General features: G+C 44.1%; 1 protein-coding gene and 1 pseudogene across 6 annotated transcripts in view; one reads left to right on the top strand and one right to left on the bottom strand.

Moving 5' to 3' along the window:
* PTPN2 (protein tyrosine phosphatase non-receptor type 2) overlaps positions 1-19,157 on the top strand; it is an 86,360-nt gene that overhangs the window by 46,777 nt on the left and 20,426 nt on the right. For 2 of the 6 annotated variants that reach the window (XM_019986808.2, XM_070778978.1), the window contains exons 6-10: positions 4,301-4,510; positions 5,732-5,884; positions 10,634-10,815; positions 14,515-14,616; positions 15,400-15,492. In XM_019986808.2, the coding sequence (XP_019842367.1) occupies positions 4,301-4,510; positions 5,732-5,884; positions 10,634-10,815; positions 14,515-14,616; positions 15,400-15,451 (699 nt within the window). In that variant the 3' untranslated portion in view covers positions 15,452-15,492. Of the gene's footprint in view, positions 1-4,300; positions 4,511-5,731; positions 5,885-10,633; positions 10,816-14,514; positions 15,079-15,399; positions 15,745-19,157 lie in introns of those variants that run through there. The other 4 variants (XM_070778976.1, XM_019986809.2, XM_070778977.1 and 1 more) reach the window with 3 other exon arrangements.
* LOC109577871 (prefoldin subunit 4 pseudogene) lies at positions 13,605-13,990 on the bottom strand (annotated as a pseudogene).

Raw genomic sequence — 19,157 nt, 5'->3', positions numbered from 1 at the left:
CCTGGGAGTGGGCCAGCCCCTGCGATTCATTTGCTGGCAGCGTGTGGTTTCTTACTGGCCTGTGTTCAGAGTCCACTGTAATTGAACAGCAACAGTTGATGTTCTTCTTCACAGTCTGTAGTGAGAGTGAGCAGTGTTGGAAGGATAAGGTAGCATTTTAGTGAATGAGACAGGATTGTGTTAGTCACATTCAGACCCAGGAGCCATGTGGCCTGAATCCTGGCTGCTGCTCCTGGCCGTGTGACCAGCCCCGTACTTGATCTCTGTGCCTATGTTCGCTCATCTGCAAAACGAGGGTGATGGCGTGCTTGCCTCATGGGGTTGTCACCTTGACTGCATGAGTTAGTGCTCTGATGGTGCCTGAGGTTCTGGGCTCCCCTGGGTGAGGGTTCCCATGGGAATGGAGTGAGTCGGGAGGGCCTGCAGGAGCCAGGGTGTTGGAGACGGGCGAGCTGAAGGAGAAGGTGCTGATAAAGTAGGACCACCCTCTCTTGTTCCTGAGGTCAGAGTACCAGGTCGCTTCTAGAGGGGTCTCCTGACCGACCTGGGCAGAGCTGCCCTATCAGGCCTTCTCTGAGGGGACCTTGCGTCTGACGTGTCTGATGGAGCAGTGGAGCACCAGCAGTCTTTTCAGCATCATGATGAGAGCTCAATCTGAACTTTTGCCCACAAGTCCATTCTGCTTTTGAATGGCTTAAGCTGTGGAGGTAGTTTTGAGGGGCTTTTAAAATCCAAGGTCACGTGGAGAACTTGCCTTTCGGGCTTTTCTGTTTACTTGCCCTTTGGTGTTTTCCATGTGTCTTCGGTCAGGTTTAGGTGATTGAGTTCCTGGAAGACAGTGTCGTGCTGAGTTCTGTTTCTTCTGCCCCAGGTTTGCCCCACCAGGCTCCTGTCTGTCCTGTGCACCTTCCGTCCAGCTTGTGCCCATTTCTTGCTTCGGTCACTTAAAGTGTTGGGGTCCTTACAGTGGGTGCACTGAGTCCACTGTTCACCACCCTGAGTGCTTGTTCTGAAATGCGGAGTCCTTCCCCAAGGGTCTGGAAGCCTTTCCACGGCCCCTGTGGGAGCCCCAGCCCACCTGCCCTTGCCACTCTTCTACCCACCAATTCTCCTGCCCGTGCCTGTCTCAGGCACGCCCTTCCCTCTGCTTAGAACTGGGCCCTCATGCCCCTGGCATATTGCTGTCTTCACCATCTGGGCTTCCGGTCAACTCCCAGAGTGACTTTTGGTGACCATGTATTTAGCATGGCCATTGCAGCGGCCCTGCAGGAGCTGGTTAAGGACTGGACTAGGACAGTGACAGTGACCTCGAGGGGGACAGGGTCAACACCTTGCTGCTCTCCAGATGGAGCAGAAACACAGATGAGGAGACTGGAATCGTGGAGAGGTCATAGTTGATTGGAAGTGTTAGGGCTGTGGTTAAGGCCGCCAGCGAGTGTCCCTGTGTCTCTTCAGGCTTCTCCGGTGTGGGGGTTGCCTGTTTATTCCTCACTGGAGCCTGTGAAGTAAGTGCTTTCTCAAACCCCATTAACAGATGGTGAAACTGGGCATATGACAGTCTCAGAAACACAATTCTGCTACCTTCTGCCTGTGCCTAAAGTTGGGCCTGGGCCACAGAGCTTTGTAGATTTTTTAATAATAATTAGAAGATTTATAGTCCTCTTCAGACTGATAATAGTAATAGTTAACCTGAATTTGAATGGTTCTGTATGGCACACCCAATTCACCCCCACGCTCATAGCTCCTGTTGTCTGTCCCTACTCAGCTCATAGACCAGCTTCCTGGCCTCCATGGACTCTGAGCTTGTCATCTTATTCAAAGACTAGAGTTAGAATTCTTCAAAAAAAATGTAAATGAGATTTTGCCCTAAGAACAGTGCGTGCTAACGTCTTTGTGCAGGGGTGGTGTGCACAACACAGTGTTTTCTGAAGAAAACAGTTCGGGGATGTGCGGACTGGCAGGTGTGTGCAGACCAGCTGGAGTCTGGTGTGAGGGGCAGCAGTCAGAAGTGAAGGAGGCCTGGACTAGGCATCACAGAAGGAGGACCAAGGGCATGGTGACCACGGAGGAGGAAGGGGCGAGCCCACCGGTATGAGACGAGGACTTTGTCAGAAGTTGTGGGATCCGAGTATAGAAAACTAGGACTCTGTTGGAAATTGTGGGGTCCATGTGTAGAGAACTGGGATTCTGTCAGAAATTGCGGGGTCCGCCTGTAGAGAACTGGGGACTCTGTTGGAAGTCATGGGTTCGCAGTGTAGAGAATAGGACCCTATTGGAGGTTGTGGGGTCCACGTGTAGAGATGAATTTTATCTGAGCTCTCCCCGCTCTGGAACCCTTCCCCCTTCTCATTACTTTTCCAACATGAAATGAGGGAAAGGGCCTCCAGTTGTGCACATAAACTTTTTTATACCACAGCAGTAAACATGTGGATCCTATTACTTCACATGGCCCTTTGGGAATTAATGTGATTTTTGTGAGCTGTGTTTTTCATGTCTTGTTTCAGGAGGGGTTAATTAATTTAAAAAAATATTACCTATAAAAAGTTCTTTAGTACGTTCCTGTTGGGGAAGAAAAAGATGGATTTTCAGAAATCTATTAGTGCAGAAGACTGTATGATACAGACACTGGCGAGCATTTCTGGGAACTGGCTTTGAGTGTCCCAGACACTGTGACCTGAATTTGGAAAAAAGAAAGAGGCCATTGATCTTGAGCCAACATCATTCAAGCGAAGAAAAAGCAAGTGGTCGCCCAGGATTGTGGGGTGACCTTAGGTTGGGGCCAGGGTGTGATTCAAAGTTGAACTGCACCATATAGGCCACAGCCGTGGGAGCAGGGTCCTGGCACCACCCCTGCCCAGCCTGGAGCTCTAGCAGGTCCATCTTGACCTGGCTCAGGCCCTAAGGGACCAAGTCTGGCCAGCTGTGCGTGGTCAGCACAGTGTGGTGGCTGAGGACTGCAGCGGGGTGGTTGTCTGGGAAAGGGTTAAAACACCTCCTGGGACCTTAGGGCGGGAACATCAGGCCTGTTTATAGGAAGATGTATGTTAACCATGTGCCTGGGTTGAAAATTGTGCAGAGAACTGTTAGTGGGTCCCTGCTCCCCCTGAATGAGGAGTAGGAGGCAGAGCAGTGCTCCCGGGAATGGGGGGCCGCTGGCAGAGCTGAGGGATGTTTTCATAATGAGTTAGGCAGAAATAAAGGTTGTTGGGAATATCCAGGAAGCGGTGCTGAGTAGCTAGCCAGTCAGGCTATATGAGACAGGAAGCATTTAGCATGTTGGTAAACCATGTTATCAGCACATCAGCCAAGGCGTGTCAACAGTTCTAGGATTGGGAATTGTTACCATGTGGAAAACAGCAATTAGGAGAGCAGTTTCAGTTAAAAATGTAAAGATTGTGTATTTAATTCTTGAGTTGTTCCTCTGTGCCTGTGTAGCTGAATCAGAAAGGTAACTATAATGAGGACGATTGTATCTTCAAAAAAATTTGAAATTGTTTTTTTTAAATAACTTAAAATTTTTTAAAATAATTTTATTTATTTACTTTTGGGTATGCTGATCTTCGTTGCTATGTGGGCTTTTCTCTAGTTGCAGCGAGCAGGGGCTACTCTCTAGTTGTGGTGTGTGGGCTTCTCATTTCAGTGGCTTTGCTTGTGGAGCACAGGCTCTAGGGCACCTGGGCTCAATAGTGGTGGCTCCTGGGCTTAGCTCCTCAGTGGCATGTGGGATCTTCCCAGACCAGGGATCAGTACCATGTCTCCTGCATTGGTAGGCAGATTCTTCACCACTGAGCCACTGGGGAAGGCCCAAAACTTTGAAATTCTTAAACAGGAAACCAGTAAAGATGTGAAATTACACTGGTAGAAATTTATAAAAATAGAGAATTCACTCATCACGATGTGTGATTTGAGAGGATCTGGCAGCGTGTGTGGTGCAGGTCAGTGGTGGAGACCCAGGTGCTGCTCCAGTCCTGCTCTTCCATCTTCTTACGTGTGACCTTGGGTGCATTATTTAACCCTTGCCTCGGTTTCCTCATCTGGAAAATGGATTTTAATGGGATTGTTATATGGGTTAATACATAAAAAGCTTAGAATGTACCTACAAAATAGTAATTGTTACAAAAGTGTTAACTATTAATATATTTCAAATTCTTCTAAAGAAAATATTCCCAAACTTGTATGTGTGATTATCAACAACCAAATGAAAAGTCATGGTGCATTACACAAAATACATCTTACTGCAGTAGATTTTTAAAAGAAAAAACTTAGAACTAACCTTTCCCCCTTAATTTTCACTTTTTAGACTGGTGAAACCAGAACAATATCTCACTTTCATTATACTACCTGGCCAGATTTTGGAGTCCCTGAATCACCAGCTTCGTTTCTCAATTTCTTATTCAAAGTGCGGGAATCTGGCTCCTTGAACCCTGAGCACGGGCCTGCGGTGATCCACTGCAGTGCCGGCATTGGGCGGTCAGGGACCTTTTCGCTGGTGGACAGCTGCCTTGTTCTGGTAAGTAGCCTCGTTTCAGGCTCCCATACGTTTTTGTTGTTTCCACTGGCAGAAGTTAAGTTCAAATGCCAGGATCCCAGAACTGTGCTTTTCAAACTTAAACATCTGCCTTTTTTTTAGAAAAACCAAAAATTCTCTTTCACATCCTTTCAGCTGCCTCTTGCTTGTGATGAGTGGATGGGGCTGTGACCAGGATAATCCTCAAGCTCTGGGAGGAGACTTGTGCTGGTGGCTTCATGTTAGCTAAATGATAGGTTGCCTCCCTTGCGCACTGTATTTTTCAGACATCAGTTGGTAGATAATACTGAATTCCTTCTTGCCTTGGTTTCCTTATTTACAAACTGTTGGTGGTGGTGGTATTTCCCTCCCAGGACTGTTGTGAGAATTAAGTGAATCAGTGTATTAGGAACACGCACTGTCTAAGCCTCTTGGTCTCTGTGGTGTTGACATCACCCCCTGAGGTTCCTGTGGTGCCCGAGGGCTCTGTGCCGCCCCAGCCCCCCCAGCCCCCACCGGGACACGGGCATGTGCCTGTCCTCCTTTTGGGGTATGTTAGACGTCACTGTATTAACACCGTGTTTTAATACCCTGTGCTTCCATCTAAAGCTGATTGTTACTTGTAAGTGAGCTTTGATGTGTTTAAGAACTCTTAAGCATCTGGTCTGGTCTGTTGATGGTAATATTAAAACTGGATCGTGTGTGTGCCAGTTCCTCCCAAAGTTACTGCAGCAACTGTTCTCCTTTCCACTTGGGGTGGGGTGGGATGGGGTAGGGGCACAGTGGATTCAGCCTGACTCCTGCAGCAGTGGCTTGCCGTATCATCTGCAGTGTTGTCACCATGGGTCTCTCTCCTCCACCCCCTTGGGTGCTGCTTTCCACAGACTGATGTGTACAGACATGAGGCTGTTGTGTACAGATATGAAGGCAGGCGGCGCCCAATGAAAAGATTTACTCCTTAAAAAAGAAGAACACTACTCTCTGTGTATTTATCCTTACGTTAAGCCAGCACTTGGCATAAATCCTTCCTTTGACCAATCACCAGTCGCTAGGCCACCACAAGTGAGATGACTATTGGCTGGAGTCAGCCGTGGGTCCTCCCTGTGCTACCTGGACAGGGAACGGCGGCCTGGGCTGGCTTGCTCTTAGTGGTTATCTTGGACTGCTTCTCTTTTCTGGACTTGTAACAACAAAAGGCTTGAATAATGTTTACCTCTCTTGCAGATAGAAAAAGGAGACAATATTAACATTAAACAACTGTTACTGAATATGAGAAAATACCGAATGGGGCTGATTCAGACACCAGATCAGCTCAGATTTTCCTACATGACTATAATAGAAGGAGCGAAGTTTATAAAGGGAGACTCAAGTATACAGGTAAACCGTGTGTCAAGTGTATTGTTGTCGAGTAACTGCTCTCCATGTAAGCCATGGGGCCTTTCCCTTCCTTCTGAGAAGTGTGTTTACATTAAAAGGTGGGTCCAGCTGGCTTCTGAGATGGAAAAGCCTGTCCCCACCTCTTCGTGTGCTCCTCAGCCTCTTGTTAAATCTTGCTTATCTCTCAGAAGCCCAGCTGGGAACATGGTTTCATTAAAAAACGTAGAAGTTTCATGTAGAAGAGAGTCTGAGCATTTAATCATTGAAATAACTGGAAAAATTAGGTACTTTTGGCCCATTAAAACCTGGCCTGGAGTTACACAAGAATGCTTAGTTTGTAAATAGATTATTCCATCTGCTACAACAGTGAGCAAGCAGCTTGAGTACTTGAAGCAGATATAATGAGCCAAGACTGTTGTTTTTCTCTGGTTGGTAGCTTTATTCTCATGAGGGTGTTTTTGTTCTGCAAAAGCTAAGATTGATTTTCAGAAACGTGTGTTTATGTACTAACGTAAAATGTAAAATAGAAACAGAAGTAACAGTAGACTCCCGTTTCTTATCTGAGCCAATCATATAGAATTTTACATAAGCAGGTAGATTTTCTTTTTGTTCTCCTACATAAAACCGCTTACTTGCTCTCTAGCTTCTGTGATTATGGACAAAAGAACAAGATTCTGAATAAGCCCTGTTTTGTAACAGATCACACCATCTGTGGAATGATGTATAAGTAGTTGTTTCGTATAGATTACACAGATATTTAAATACTTCTGAACAATTTTATTTATCAGCTAACGTTTTTGTTGTGATTGTTTTAACTATTCAAGACAGTCTATTTATCAATTAAAATTTTAAGTTTTATTTAAAAGATTCCCCCTCTTTAGCCTCAAAGGAAAATTTTTAATGAAGAGAAAGGTGAGATTCCTCAGTGCCCTCAATCAGTAAAGTGTTTGGTGTGTGAAGATTAAACTCACGAGACATTAGTGCCTCCCCTAGATGCCACCTCAGCATTCAAGATGGGGAGCGTCTCTAACGTGCATGTCCACCAGCTTCAGTGCCAGTGTGTGTGCTGACCCCGTCTGCTGCGCTCATTCGCTGGCTCCAGACGGGCGCTTCCTCAGGGCACTGCCCCTAGCTGCACTTAGAACATGGATGTGCCTCCTCTGAGGATTGCTTTCCCCATGGAGATGGGTTTTATGGATGTGATTCCCGTGGTGACTGTGGTGTGTGGCTCGGGGGAATTTCCTCTGTCCCAGTTTATCTGTGCTGTGTGGCTATCACGTCCCTGACCCAGCACCTTCATCCCCGCTCAGACCCACAAATCCTTTGCCTCCTTCCACAGGGCCCATTGGAAATGCCCCTGTTTCTCAGGTGTTCAGGGTCAGAGAGCCTGTTACCTTCCAGGGGGCTCAGTTTCCACAGAACTGGTCTCAGCAATCAGTTAGTACCTACTGAATATATAAGAATTCAGAGACTGTGAAAGTACATCATTTACAAAGTAGAAGTCCTCGCTAACTCAGCCTCACCCCCCAGTGTGTAACCACTAATGCATGTGTGTGTGCTTCCAGGGCTGCGTGTCCGTGCAGCAGTAGTATTTATGTATCAGTGTATGGACTTGTTTATTTTGTGTAGTTATTTTCAGACTGTTTTCTCCTTCTGGAACCCCTGATGTCTCATGCTGTAGCCATGTGTCTGTTTAGTGTTGAGATGAAGCCAGTCTGAATCAAGTTCCGCTTAAAATTTAAGATGTACAAATACAGGGAGAAAGAGTGTAAAAGATCTCAGTAATTTTAAAAGTATTATGTGTTCAAATGACAATATTTTTAATATATTGAGTTAAATAAAACATGTTTAATTCATCTTTTTTTAAAACATGGCTATTAGATATTTTTAAAGTTACATATATATGTGGCTTACATTACATTTCACTAGACAAGTGCTGTCCTAGAACCTTAGCTTAGAACAGAACAGAAATCTCAGAGAAATAGATTTCCCTGAAATCTTAAATCATAAAACTGTCCTGTTACAAAGATCAAGAGTTGCTTTGTTGTGTGGAAACCCCAGAACGCATGGCTAACCCTAAGTGTCCCGTGCCCCACAAGCATCTCCTAGGACACATAAGGGGGTAATAGGCAATTTATGGGCTTTTTTTTCTCTCCATGCATCTGCCTCCTCCTCTTTGCCTCTGATTTTGGGGGAAATGAGTATTTGTAAGAAGAAAGAGGGAAGCTTCTCTAGTGTGAGCTGATGGCAGTGGGTGCAGGATACTGTCTTTCTGTCCAGTAGCACCTGCACTGTGTAAGCTTTGTCTCTGGTTCTTTTTCCTAAAGGGGGCATCTGTCTCCACCTTCTGTCTTAATCTGGGCTTATGTGATGCGAGTGGTGTTTTCATTGTTGACTATAGTTTCATGTTCGTTTTCCTGTGAAGATTTCTGATATATGTGGCTATGAAATGATTTAGAACCTGCCAGGACAAAGGAAAGCTGTTAGTATTTACTCCTAAAATGACCGTACCTGAAACTAGTAACTGTGTGTGATGACCACATAGTGCGTGTTCATGCACTGCCATCTCCAGTGGCCTGGGCCCACTGGGAAAGAGGAGATGAGCTCTAGCTGTCTTTAAAACGACTCTGTTTACCTTCCATCTTTTTGGCCTGAGGTTGTCATAAATGTAGTACCATTGCTGGTGTTTCACATCTTTATTAGCGAATCCTCAGTTCTGCCCAGAGATGTGGCAGAAAGACATTGCTCTTTGTTTTTCTCCTTTGAAGTTCACTAGCATTGACAGCCCCCACCCACTACCACCCCTGCACCCTGCTGAGTCTTGGTGGATTCTGGGAAGTGGGCCAGTGAGTCTTGCTTTTGGGCATCATCTTGTTTATTGACATTGTTCAGTTTTGTCCAAGTATGAGGCCAAGTTGCAGTAACTAGATCTTGGTGAAAAATTGCTCAGCATAATTCTGGAGACAGTTAACATTTTTGTTGGATACTTAAACTCTCTGGTGTCTGACACTAATGGTTATTTCCGAGATGCAGAGCATCCTGAGGGTTTCTGGCACCGTCAGCCCAGGCTCTCTGGGTTCACATCCCAGCTCTGCAGTTGTGGAGCCTGGGCCAGGATGTTCACTCCCAGCCCACCTCCCTGTATGACAGGAGGGAACAGCAGGAGGAGCTGCACCTCCTCCAGGGGTCTCATGAGGATAGGGGACCCGTGTAGGTGGAGCCTTAGGTCAGCAGGGGTGTGGTAGTGCTCAGGAAGTAGCCATCTTTCCACTGCATTTCCTCCAGTATAAAAAAATGCTATTTGGACAGAGAAAAAATTTCAATGGGAAAGAACAAAATTGACACAGTCACCTCAGGTGAAAGCATCTTACTCTTGCATGTTGTTATGTGGGTTCTCAGCTCTTGATGAGATAGTCTTTCAGGATGTGATGGAGACACTGCAGGTCCCTTTTGAGAGAGCACAGACCCACCCCGGGCACCTCATGTCAAGGTTGTCTTTCCGTGAGGTCCACCTCCTTCCTGGCCTCGCCTGTCTGGCCACACTTTCCAGGCTTCCCTTCCTCCAGCCACGCTGTTGTGCTCACTGCCCTCCAAACACAGCAATTTACAGAGTTGTACTTTCTGAGTCTTTTGTGAGTCAACTTCATAGAACAAAAGGAGATCCATTCACACACTATGCAGCTTCATAGAAGAGCCATGTCAGGGAAGGTGGAGTGTAACAAAATACCTTTTTAATTCCTTTATTATGTAATGAGACAAGCTGGAAATTAGTTTATCAGTGTGTCAGTGAATTTCCTGAAATTTTAAAATCTAAACATACAGGCATTGTTTAAGTAGTGCCATTTTGTACCACAGTAACTGCAGAGAGTGAGTGTTCTTCTGTCAGTCCCAGAAGAATGTGAGTTGTGCAGTATTCCTTCTCTGTCAGAATCCTTGAAATTCTCAGACAGTAGTTGCAGGGAACCTTACTCATTATTAGATCTGAGACTCCACACTTGCAGGATAGATCTCTAAAGAGGGCCTCTCAGGTCTGTGCTGGAGTCAGAGTTAGAGGTCATGGAAACCGCTGGCTGTCCCAGCCGTGCCTCTGCTCCTCCACGGATGGCTGGGAGCCGGGTGAACATGTTCCAGCCCTTGGAGGACGTGGAGAGCCTGGGTCTTCCTGCCTCAGAGGAGGAAGGTGGATGGCTGTTCATTGTGGTCTGAGTGCTGCCACCCCACATTCCCGGCTGCTGGGGACCTTCCCGCCCTGGGTCAGGCCAGCTGCTGGTGCCTGTGGTGGGTACAGTCTTTGGAGTCCTCTGGCACCGGAGGGACTTGCTGGTTCTCTCTAGACTGGACAGTGGCAACGAGCCGGAGGACATGGGTCACATTCATGGGCCATCTTGGTCACTCTTCCTGCAACAGGTGCCTCTGCATTGGGGACAGTACAGTCAGACTTTGAAGATCTTACCATGAGGTCCTAGTGTAGTTTGTCTCAAATGGGCTAAAGTCACTGTGTTTTATTAAGGTGGTTGTGTTCAACTACATACTGATGTGCATCAGTATTAAATGCTTTATTATTATTATTAAATTCAACTTCAAGTAGACATAGCTAGAAGTGGTTTGACAAAACACGTTTTCCTCTTTCATTCATATATTAGCATCACAGGGTTCTCTTCACTATATAATTACATTCCATAAATTTTATTTAAGGAAAATCAAAACTCTAGTGTTTTCATTTGTTTCTCATTTCTCTTCCCTATGTAGAAACGTTGGAAAGAACTTTCTAAGGAAGATGTATGTCCTGTTTTTGATCATTCGCCAACCAAAATAATGACTGAAAAATACAATGGGAACAGGATAGGCCTAGAAGAGGAAAAACTGACAGGAGACAGATACTCAGGTCTGTCCTCTAAAACACAGGAAGCTCCGGAGGAGAGCAGCGAGAGGTAAGGTTACTGCAGCAATGTGCTCGCAAAGATGGGACTCTTATTCTAATAAGTTCATGGGTATGAATTAATATAGATCCTTTTTTTATTGAATTAATGTAACAATTTATTATTGCAGGGCATTTAAATAGTATATGATGACATCCTTGATCTCAAAGAAGACAGTTTATAGACAGAAGCCTGTTGGAAAATGGCTTGACACATATGGGTTTAGCACGGTATTAGAGTGTAAAAGTTAACATAAGTGATGCTAAGGTGTGTAGTATGGCACAGAAAACAAGCAGTAATACCACCATTGAGGGCATGAGTGCTCAGTTGCTAAGTCTTGTCAAACTCTTAATGACCCCATAGACTGTAGCCCGCCAGGCTCCTCTGTCCATGCCTGGCGGGACCTCTGTCCTAGGCAGGAATACTGGACTGGGTTGCCATTTCCTCCTCCAGGGGATCTTCCCGACCCAGGGATTGAACCAGTGTCTCCTGTGCCTCCTGCATTGGCAGGTGGATTCTTTACCACTGAGCCACCTGGGAATCCCATTAATACCAATATGAAATAGTTAAATGAATATTTCAATTTAAATTTGTTATTGAAGGAAAAAAGTCTTTCTAAAAAATCACATAAAATGCCCTATACTTTTAGAGTTTTGAATGCACATGAATGTGTAAACTATTCAAGTTTTTAAATTCGAAAAATTATACTTCTAGGGCTCCAGATATCTCACATTGTATGAAGTTGATATCCTGAGGTGTGAGTTTCTTAGAAAAGTGAAGGAACACTTTTTCTTCCTCTCTTCAATATCTGAGTGACTTTTTTTTTCTTTTTGTCAAACATGCTTTTTCTTGTGGAAAATTTTACATTGTAGTCATATTTGTTACTTTGGGATCTTGGGATATGCTGTGAAAACCATTAAGGTCTCCTTACATTATAACTTCATTTCTGTGTTTCCCCAAGACATAAGGAATTGCAGTCCATGGCAGTTACATGTTGTACTGCAGAGTTTGTTCTGATTTAGCTGTGCTGCTCCTTATGTGTGATGTCAGTGGTTTAGTCACAAGTTAAAGCATAGAGGTGTTTGTCTTTTCTTCTACCTCAGACTTAATGCTTTTAAGTCAGGAAATAATACTGTGGGCTCTGTATCCTTTTATATTTTATATGTGCTTTGCCTGCTCTTGATTACAGGGTGTTTTTTTTTAACTGGCAGGTACATACATACTTGTTATATGAATTTTAAGTCCAGAGAGTGAATTTTGAGTAATATTTTTTACACATCATTGTAGGAAATACTCAGGTGGAGATCATTCAGGCAGAGCTACCTGTGTCTGTGATAAGGAAAAGTGGAAGGAAGACTGCAAGGCATACGGAGATGGGCAAAACATGGTCCCAAGTTGCTAATACACTTAGAGGACAAAACAAGAACCCAGACCAGCATCATAAGTGATTTACTGTAAATGAAGTGCTGTAAGATAAGAAGGACTCCAGGGGCTGAGAGAAGCGAAGAGAAGTGTGTTCTTAGTTTAGAAGGAAACAGACTTGGAGAACAGCAGAAAAGCTACTTGGGCGGGACCAAGGCCATACACGGTAGGCGAACACTGGAGAGTCTTTGTGAGCACGCGTGCTCTCATCTCCTTTGTGTGTTAACTAGGAGTGGGGCTGCTGAGTCACACGTGGTCACTACATGGGGATCATTTTTAAGCCATTTTTCCAAATGACTGCATCACTTTGCCTTCCCACCAGCAGTGGCTAAAGGTGCCCGTATCCCCAAGAATAATTTAACATTGATAAAATAATCTAATATGTAGACTATATTTAAAGTTCTCTAATTATCGAAAACCCACCTTATAGCTTTAGAGAAAATAACTGTACTGAGATAATATACATATAAAGTTGACAGATTTAGAGCATACAGTTCACTGTGTTGAGCATATTTACAGAGTTACGTAGTGGTCACCACAATGTAATTTTGGAACATTTTTATGATCCTGGTCTGTTTAGCTATTTAAAAAAGTAATTCATGATCTTGTCCAGGATCATGCAGCGTATGAGTGGTTCTTCAGGCTCCTCACCTGGGACCATCTACCACCTTCTGTTCACTCCCTGCTGGACATTGTTTGCAGCTTTTAGATGAGTTGCCTTCTAGGACACCCCATGATCTGGATCCCTCTGACTGTTCCTCATTATTAGATTTAGGTTAAACACTTGAGGCAAGAAGAAAGCTGGCCGGTGATATAGTAGACACTGAAGAGGCATTCAGGACTCTTAACCAAGCAGCAAGTCAGGGCTATGCCTCATAGCAATTGCTGTGGCATAGGCAGCCTGACTCTGAAGGCAGGGAGGCTGGTTAGGCTTCCACTGTAATACAGCAGTACCTGAAGGGAGATGGGGTTTGTGAGATTAAGTTTTTTTGTAACTAATTTTAATAGCCCTTACACTTGATGTAATTGTTATGCAAAATATATAGATGAGTACTCTCTTCTTTTAAAAATATATGTTAAATAGGCAAGTTTCCATCCAGTTCACTTCAGTCGTTAGTCTTGTCCAGCTCTTTGCGACCCTATGGACTGCAGCACGCTGGGCTTCCCTGTCCATCACTAACTCCCAGAGCTTGCTCAGACTCATGTCCATCGAGTTGGTGATGCCATCCAACCATCTCATCCTCTTAAATTTCCATGAGTTTCCATTAAGTAAGTGAAAAAAATTTAAGTTTTGCTTTCCATATCATTTGAAGAAGGGAAATTATTTTAAACACTACTCAAGCTTATTAAAAACGCATTCTTAAAGTATTATAAAATGCTTAGCTTTCATCAGCTTCAGGGCTTGTGTTGCTCCCAGAGGTTGCATATAACTCAACTCTCAGATCTGCTCACACCTGCTGAATTGATTCCACTTTGCATTCTAAGGTGTCAGTTTCTTCATGCAAAGTTTTTTTTGCTTCTTCCAGCATTTCTCATGTTTTTCCTCAAGAGTGCCTGATGGGAAGATTGCCAGTCTGATATCATTAAGCAGTCCTCATCTACAAGCATGATGTCCTCACAAGCATCTCTAAGTTTTAGAACTGTTTCCTTTTTGTTTCTTGCTTCAGCTCTGTGATTCTACTTGTGTACTGTGAAAATGTGTCTTTTGTTGATTTTTAAAAGTAACAGTGTCTGTTACTGCTGCTTTCTTCATGGTGGCTGTCATCTTGGGCTTTTGAGATTTTCTTCTTAAGGGGGAAAAATAGTAAGGTACATGTTGCCATCAACTGTTCTTTGCCTTGTTCCAGGACTCTGATGTTGGGAGTCAGCTTCCATTGAAACAAAAATTTCATATTGAACAGGAAAATGGGAGCTAGAAAAGGGTGTGGGCAGACGACAATAGGCACCACACAGCGAAACATTCAAGAAAATGTTGAGTTTAGGGGTTTTTGTGGAAAATCAGATGTAAACTCCAGAGGGGACTGGATGCTGAACCCTCTGCTGACTGGTTAGCAAAGAAGGATAGAACACTGACACCGTGGTTCTTTTCAGGTCCCACTAAAAGTATTTATTAGCACAGAGTTGAACTGGCAATTGTTGTTGAACAATCCGAGTGTATCTGTGGACCATTCAATGCATTGAGGCCTTTCCCGTTCTTGCAGCGACTTAAGGAGTTGAGGGGTGGGGGGGATGTGGGCTGAGTCCCTGCCTGCAGCTGAGCCTGCCTGCTGATGCTCTGTCTGTTCACAGTGCTCTGCGCAAGCGCCTCCGGGAGGACAGGAAGGCCAGCACCGCCCAGAAGGTGCAGCAGATGAAGCAGAGGCTGAGCGAGACTGAGCGCAAGAGGAAAAGGTGGTTATATTGGCAACCTATTCTCACTAAGATGGGGTTTGTGTCAGTCATTCTGGTTGGCGCTTTTGTTGGCTGGACACTGTTTCTTCAGCAGAATGCCCTATAAGTAACTAATTCTGCCCCGCAAGCTTCGGCCCTAGCAGCTGACAGTGTTGCGTGAGTCACAGAGTTGGTCTGTCACAGACTCCTCACCCAGATGGTGCGCGTGACTTGACACCCACAGAGAAGTGTGGTGTCTGGTCCCCCCAGCACCCCAGGGCGCTGCCCACACTACCCACCCCCTAAGTAAAGACTTGAATGCTTCTTAAGGACTGGTACATTTTCCACTGTGTTCATACATGCTAAGTGTAATATTTCACCTGACCAGACTGAGAAATCCTTTACCATAAGGGTTCATTTTTGGAGGCTGTCTGGATTTTAACCTGCACTTGATATAAGCAATAAATATTGTGGTTTTATCGACATTATTATTGGAGAGAAAATTACCTTAAAGTAATGCGTGTAATGTATAATGTACTGTTGACATGGGCATCAACATTTTATATTCTTAACCATTTCAGGGTAAATATATTTTATAAGTACCTATTTAATCTTACTTTTGTAGTTAAATGTACTTTTTAAAAGCTCAATTTGAAAAAATCTGTTACCATAAAAATAATGATAAATTGTATGTTGATTCAATTGTACTGGATACGTTTTCTTAAAGAGAAGTTTGATATGAGCAGGTAAAGCTCTGAATAAGTAATTTTTACTATATATTTGCATTTCTTTTATGTTTTACAGTCTTCCCAATTTTAAAAAGAAAAACAAACAAAGAAACAAAAATTTTCTCTAAAAATATCTTTGAAGGAAGGTTCTCCTTACTGGCGTAGTCAGGTAACAGTTGGTCAAGACTTTGTAAAGAAACTGGTTTCTGTAAAGCCCATTATTAATACTGTTTATCTTTCAGGAAAATTTCAATGTAATTACCCTAAGTTATAATTGGGGTAAATCATGATTTAGGAAATCAAAATAAGGAGCAGCATTTTATTATCCATGATTTCCATTTATTTGACTGAAGTTTTGCAGTAAAAAAAATTTTCAAGTTCTTTCTACTTCAATAAATAGTATAATGATGTTCAAACTTTACACTGTCCCTTTAACTTCTTAATGAGTATTTTTAAAGCATATTGTTTAATGAATTTAACTGCTCATTTGAGTTCTAGTGTTTTAACTTGTTTTATTTAAACTTTAGGTGTTATAAATTTAGTTGCCAAAATAATGAAATCACATTATTTTGGTGGTTTCAAACTATGCTGGTGGGATGTCTAAGGGGTCACCAGGAAGGGATAGGGGGGACGCTGAACTTCCAACCAGGCGTCTCTGCTTTATCCACTTTACAGGGTAAGATTGCTGCACCAGGCTGAATTATTTTCAGAGAGCAGTTACCATTTAAACAACAGTTTGAAAAATGTCAGTATAGACAGACTTTTGAGTGGGTTTGAGTAGCCTTCTAAGACTGTGAGAGCAGGACACATGTGGTGCTCTGTGTGGAGGACAGTTGTGTCTGGAGCACGCCCCGCTCAGCACCACTGCATCCTGTTAGCTTTACACTGAAGGAGGGAAGAGGGACATTTCTGTGTCTGCCTGCTTGACACCTGTATTCAGGCACCAAGGTCCTTACGTTTCAGGTCATTATTGGTTTAAAATCTTTCTTTCCAATTTGCCTTGGTTTACCTTTGCTAAAATACAGTAATTACTATGCAAGTCAAGTACAGGTAGACCTGTTCAATTCCAACTGCAGCTAGCCTTGCTTTCAGTAGAAGTAAAGTAAAAAGACTTTATGGGAAACACAAGCTGGTAATGATGCCCTTGTTCCCAGGCAGAGCAGGGCAACTGCTCTATGGGGTTCAGTGCTTCAGCTTTGCTGTCTGTCTGCTTTCTGTCCTTCTGGAGCTGTGTGTCCTAATGTATTCTTCAGGTCACATCCAGGGCAGCAGACCCTTGTTAATCAACTTCTGCATAGGTTAGTCGTCTTCTCCTCTCGGCAGATGCTTGAGGCGAGCACGTCGGTTTTTACCAGGGGTCGTGTTTTTTTACCATTTGCTACAAATGGGTGGCGAGGTGCCTGACCTTCATTAAAGGAGGTGTCTGGTTGAGGGAGGGTGGGCACGCGGGGTCCTGGCCTCAGGTAACAGCCACCGGGGTCAGCGGCCATGGCCGTCTGTGTCTTCCCAGGATGTGGTCTCCGTGGTGTTTCCTAATTAGAACAGATGCTGAACATCAGCTCTATGTTTGACTTTGCTGAGGTGGTATTTTCTTAATAAAAAAAGCCAGAAGCTTTATTGTTTTTAAGAAAGAATATTTGCATTAATACTTGGTTCATTTTGTGTTCGTGTCTGTTTCTGCTCGTAAGCAGGCAGCCCTGATTCAGAGCCGTCTTCTCCGGTTGCACCATGGGCTCCGACCTTGTGTCCACGTTCATCCGAGTACTTTATGTCATCCTCCTGCTGGTTTTTATCTATGATTGCATGTGTGGAATATCCACAAACCTAATTCTCCATATTTAGTGGGTCCATATGTATCTTAACGTGAAAGTGCAGAGAGGACAGTGGTGACACAGACCACTTGTGTTTAGAGAACGATTTTGTGTTTGTCCTTTTTTTTCTTTGGTCTTTTTGGTCCGTTATGTATTGGTATTTCTACCAAGGAATGAACAAAAAAAGAGAAAAGAAGTGAAGTTGATTTTTTTTTTAATATAGCTCTGCCTAATAGGTATGTCAGAGGAAGGAATTGTGACTCAAATTATTAATTTTATGTACACTTGTGCATGTCCCCTTTGTTTCAGATAAACTAGAATTGATGGTTTGAATCAAAAAACACCTATTAGTTTAAGAAGCAGTTTCTGACACAGAGCCATCCTTTTGCACTCATCAGTTCCACCTTTGCTTGCAGGGTTCTTGGCAGTGACGGTTGTTCCCACTTAGTGGTGGTTTCCGCTGCTCCGGGCTCCGTGTTTCAGAGTGTTCTCTGTTGACCTCCAGCTGATGCAGGTGTTCAGGTCACTGAGCCAGAGTCACCTGAGATTTGACTTTTCCACCATCTTGGAAAAGTGGTCCTGGTGCTGAAGAGTCCTGTGTGTTTAGAATTAAATTCTTAGAGAAAGGTATAACTTCTGCAAGTCACTTCTCTCTTAGAAGAATGTCTCGGACTGGATTCTGTGTGAGCCAACACAGGCCAGACCTGATGACTGGAAATCTTATATTGACCGTTGTATACTCTAGGGAAAGCACTTCTGAAGTGCCTACCTGGTTATTATACAGGATTTTTTTTTTAATTTATTTTTTAATTTTATTTATTAATTTTTGGTATGTGGGATCTTAGTTCCCCAACCAGGGATCAAACCTGTGCCCCCTGTGTTGGAAGCTCACAGTCTTAACCACTGGACCACCAGGAAAGTCCCCTGTACAGGTTTCAGGATCTTGCTGCCTTGATTTTTACTTTCAGACATAGTCTTACACTTTGTAAATGGAGCTCACTGTAAGTCGAATGCCGCTGTGCGTGTCATCCACTTTTCCTGAGTCCAGGCAAGAGTGTAGGAATCACGCTATCTGTCAGTGCTGACTGGTTTCTGATTCTGGCAGGTCCGAGCGGGGCTGTCAGTGGGTAGGAAGCATGGGCGTGGGCAGGAGCAGTGAGTCTGGGCCCCCGTCCCCATGTCACAGCTGTTTACATCTCTCACATCAGGAAACTCTTGTTTGGCTTTGACTTGTTTAGATGATGGGATGCAGCATCTTCTAAACAAAATTTTTAAAAAACAGAAATGTAGTATTTTTTCACATAATAAAATGCAGTCCTCCTGGCTCGCTGAAAATACAGGTCTTGTCTTCCCTGGGTGATGTATTCTGGAGCTTTCCCCGAGTTCGCTGGTTTGAATTTGAGGCTGCTCTCCCTCACATCTGTCTTCAGAGCCCTGTTTCTCGGCCAGCGACACCACAGCCCCTGCAGCAGCGGACGAGTCAGAAAGGCTGGGTGTCCTCTGTGCTCCTGGGTGTGTACGTGCTGTCCCATCACGGAGGGTGCCTGGGCGAGCGGTGACTCAGCCAGAGGCTTTATCAGGAACAGCCTGACCGTGGACATTCCCCAGCGCCCTCACAAGCTCTGTGCAGTCCAGTGGGAGAATGAACAGTTCAGTCATTGGAACTCTTGCTGTTTTGGTTTTGTACTTTAGAGTGGAATATAGGACTTACAGAACTCAGGGCGGATATCGCTTGCAGAATCTAATACTTTCTGGTTTTCCACCACATACTATGTTTGGGGAACTGTAAGGAGAGTGGCTGGGAGTTTTTATCTGTATGGAGACCGTTTCTTTTTTCCCCAAAGAAAAACATCAGTTCTTTACTGTTGCTTTCATTTGGTATAGACTTTTAAGACATATGATGACAAATTACTGCTATAAAAAACCTGAAGTTATTTTGAGTTTGGTGAATTCAGGAGAGGGAAGCTGGGCAAGCTAATCTTGTCTGTAAGGCAGTGAGTGCCTTGCTTACCCCAGAAAAGTG

Source organism: Bos indicus, chromosome 24, assembly GCF_029378745.1.
Source record: "Bos indicus isolate NIAB-ARS_2022 breed Sahiwal x Tharparkar chromosome 24, NIAB-ARS_B.indTharparkar_mat_pri_1.0, whole genome shotgun sequence".
NCBI lineage: Eukaryota > Metazoa > Chordata > Mammalia > Artiodactyla > Bovidae > Bos > Bos indicus.
Note: the sequence above shows the minus strand (reverse complement) of the source record. Positions and strands in the feature narration are given on the sequence as shown.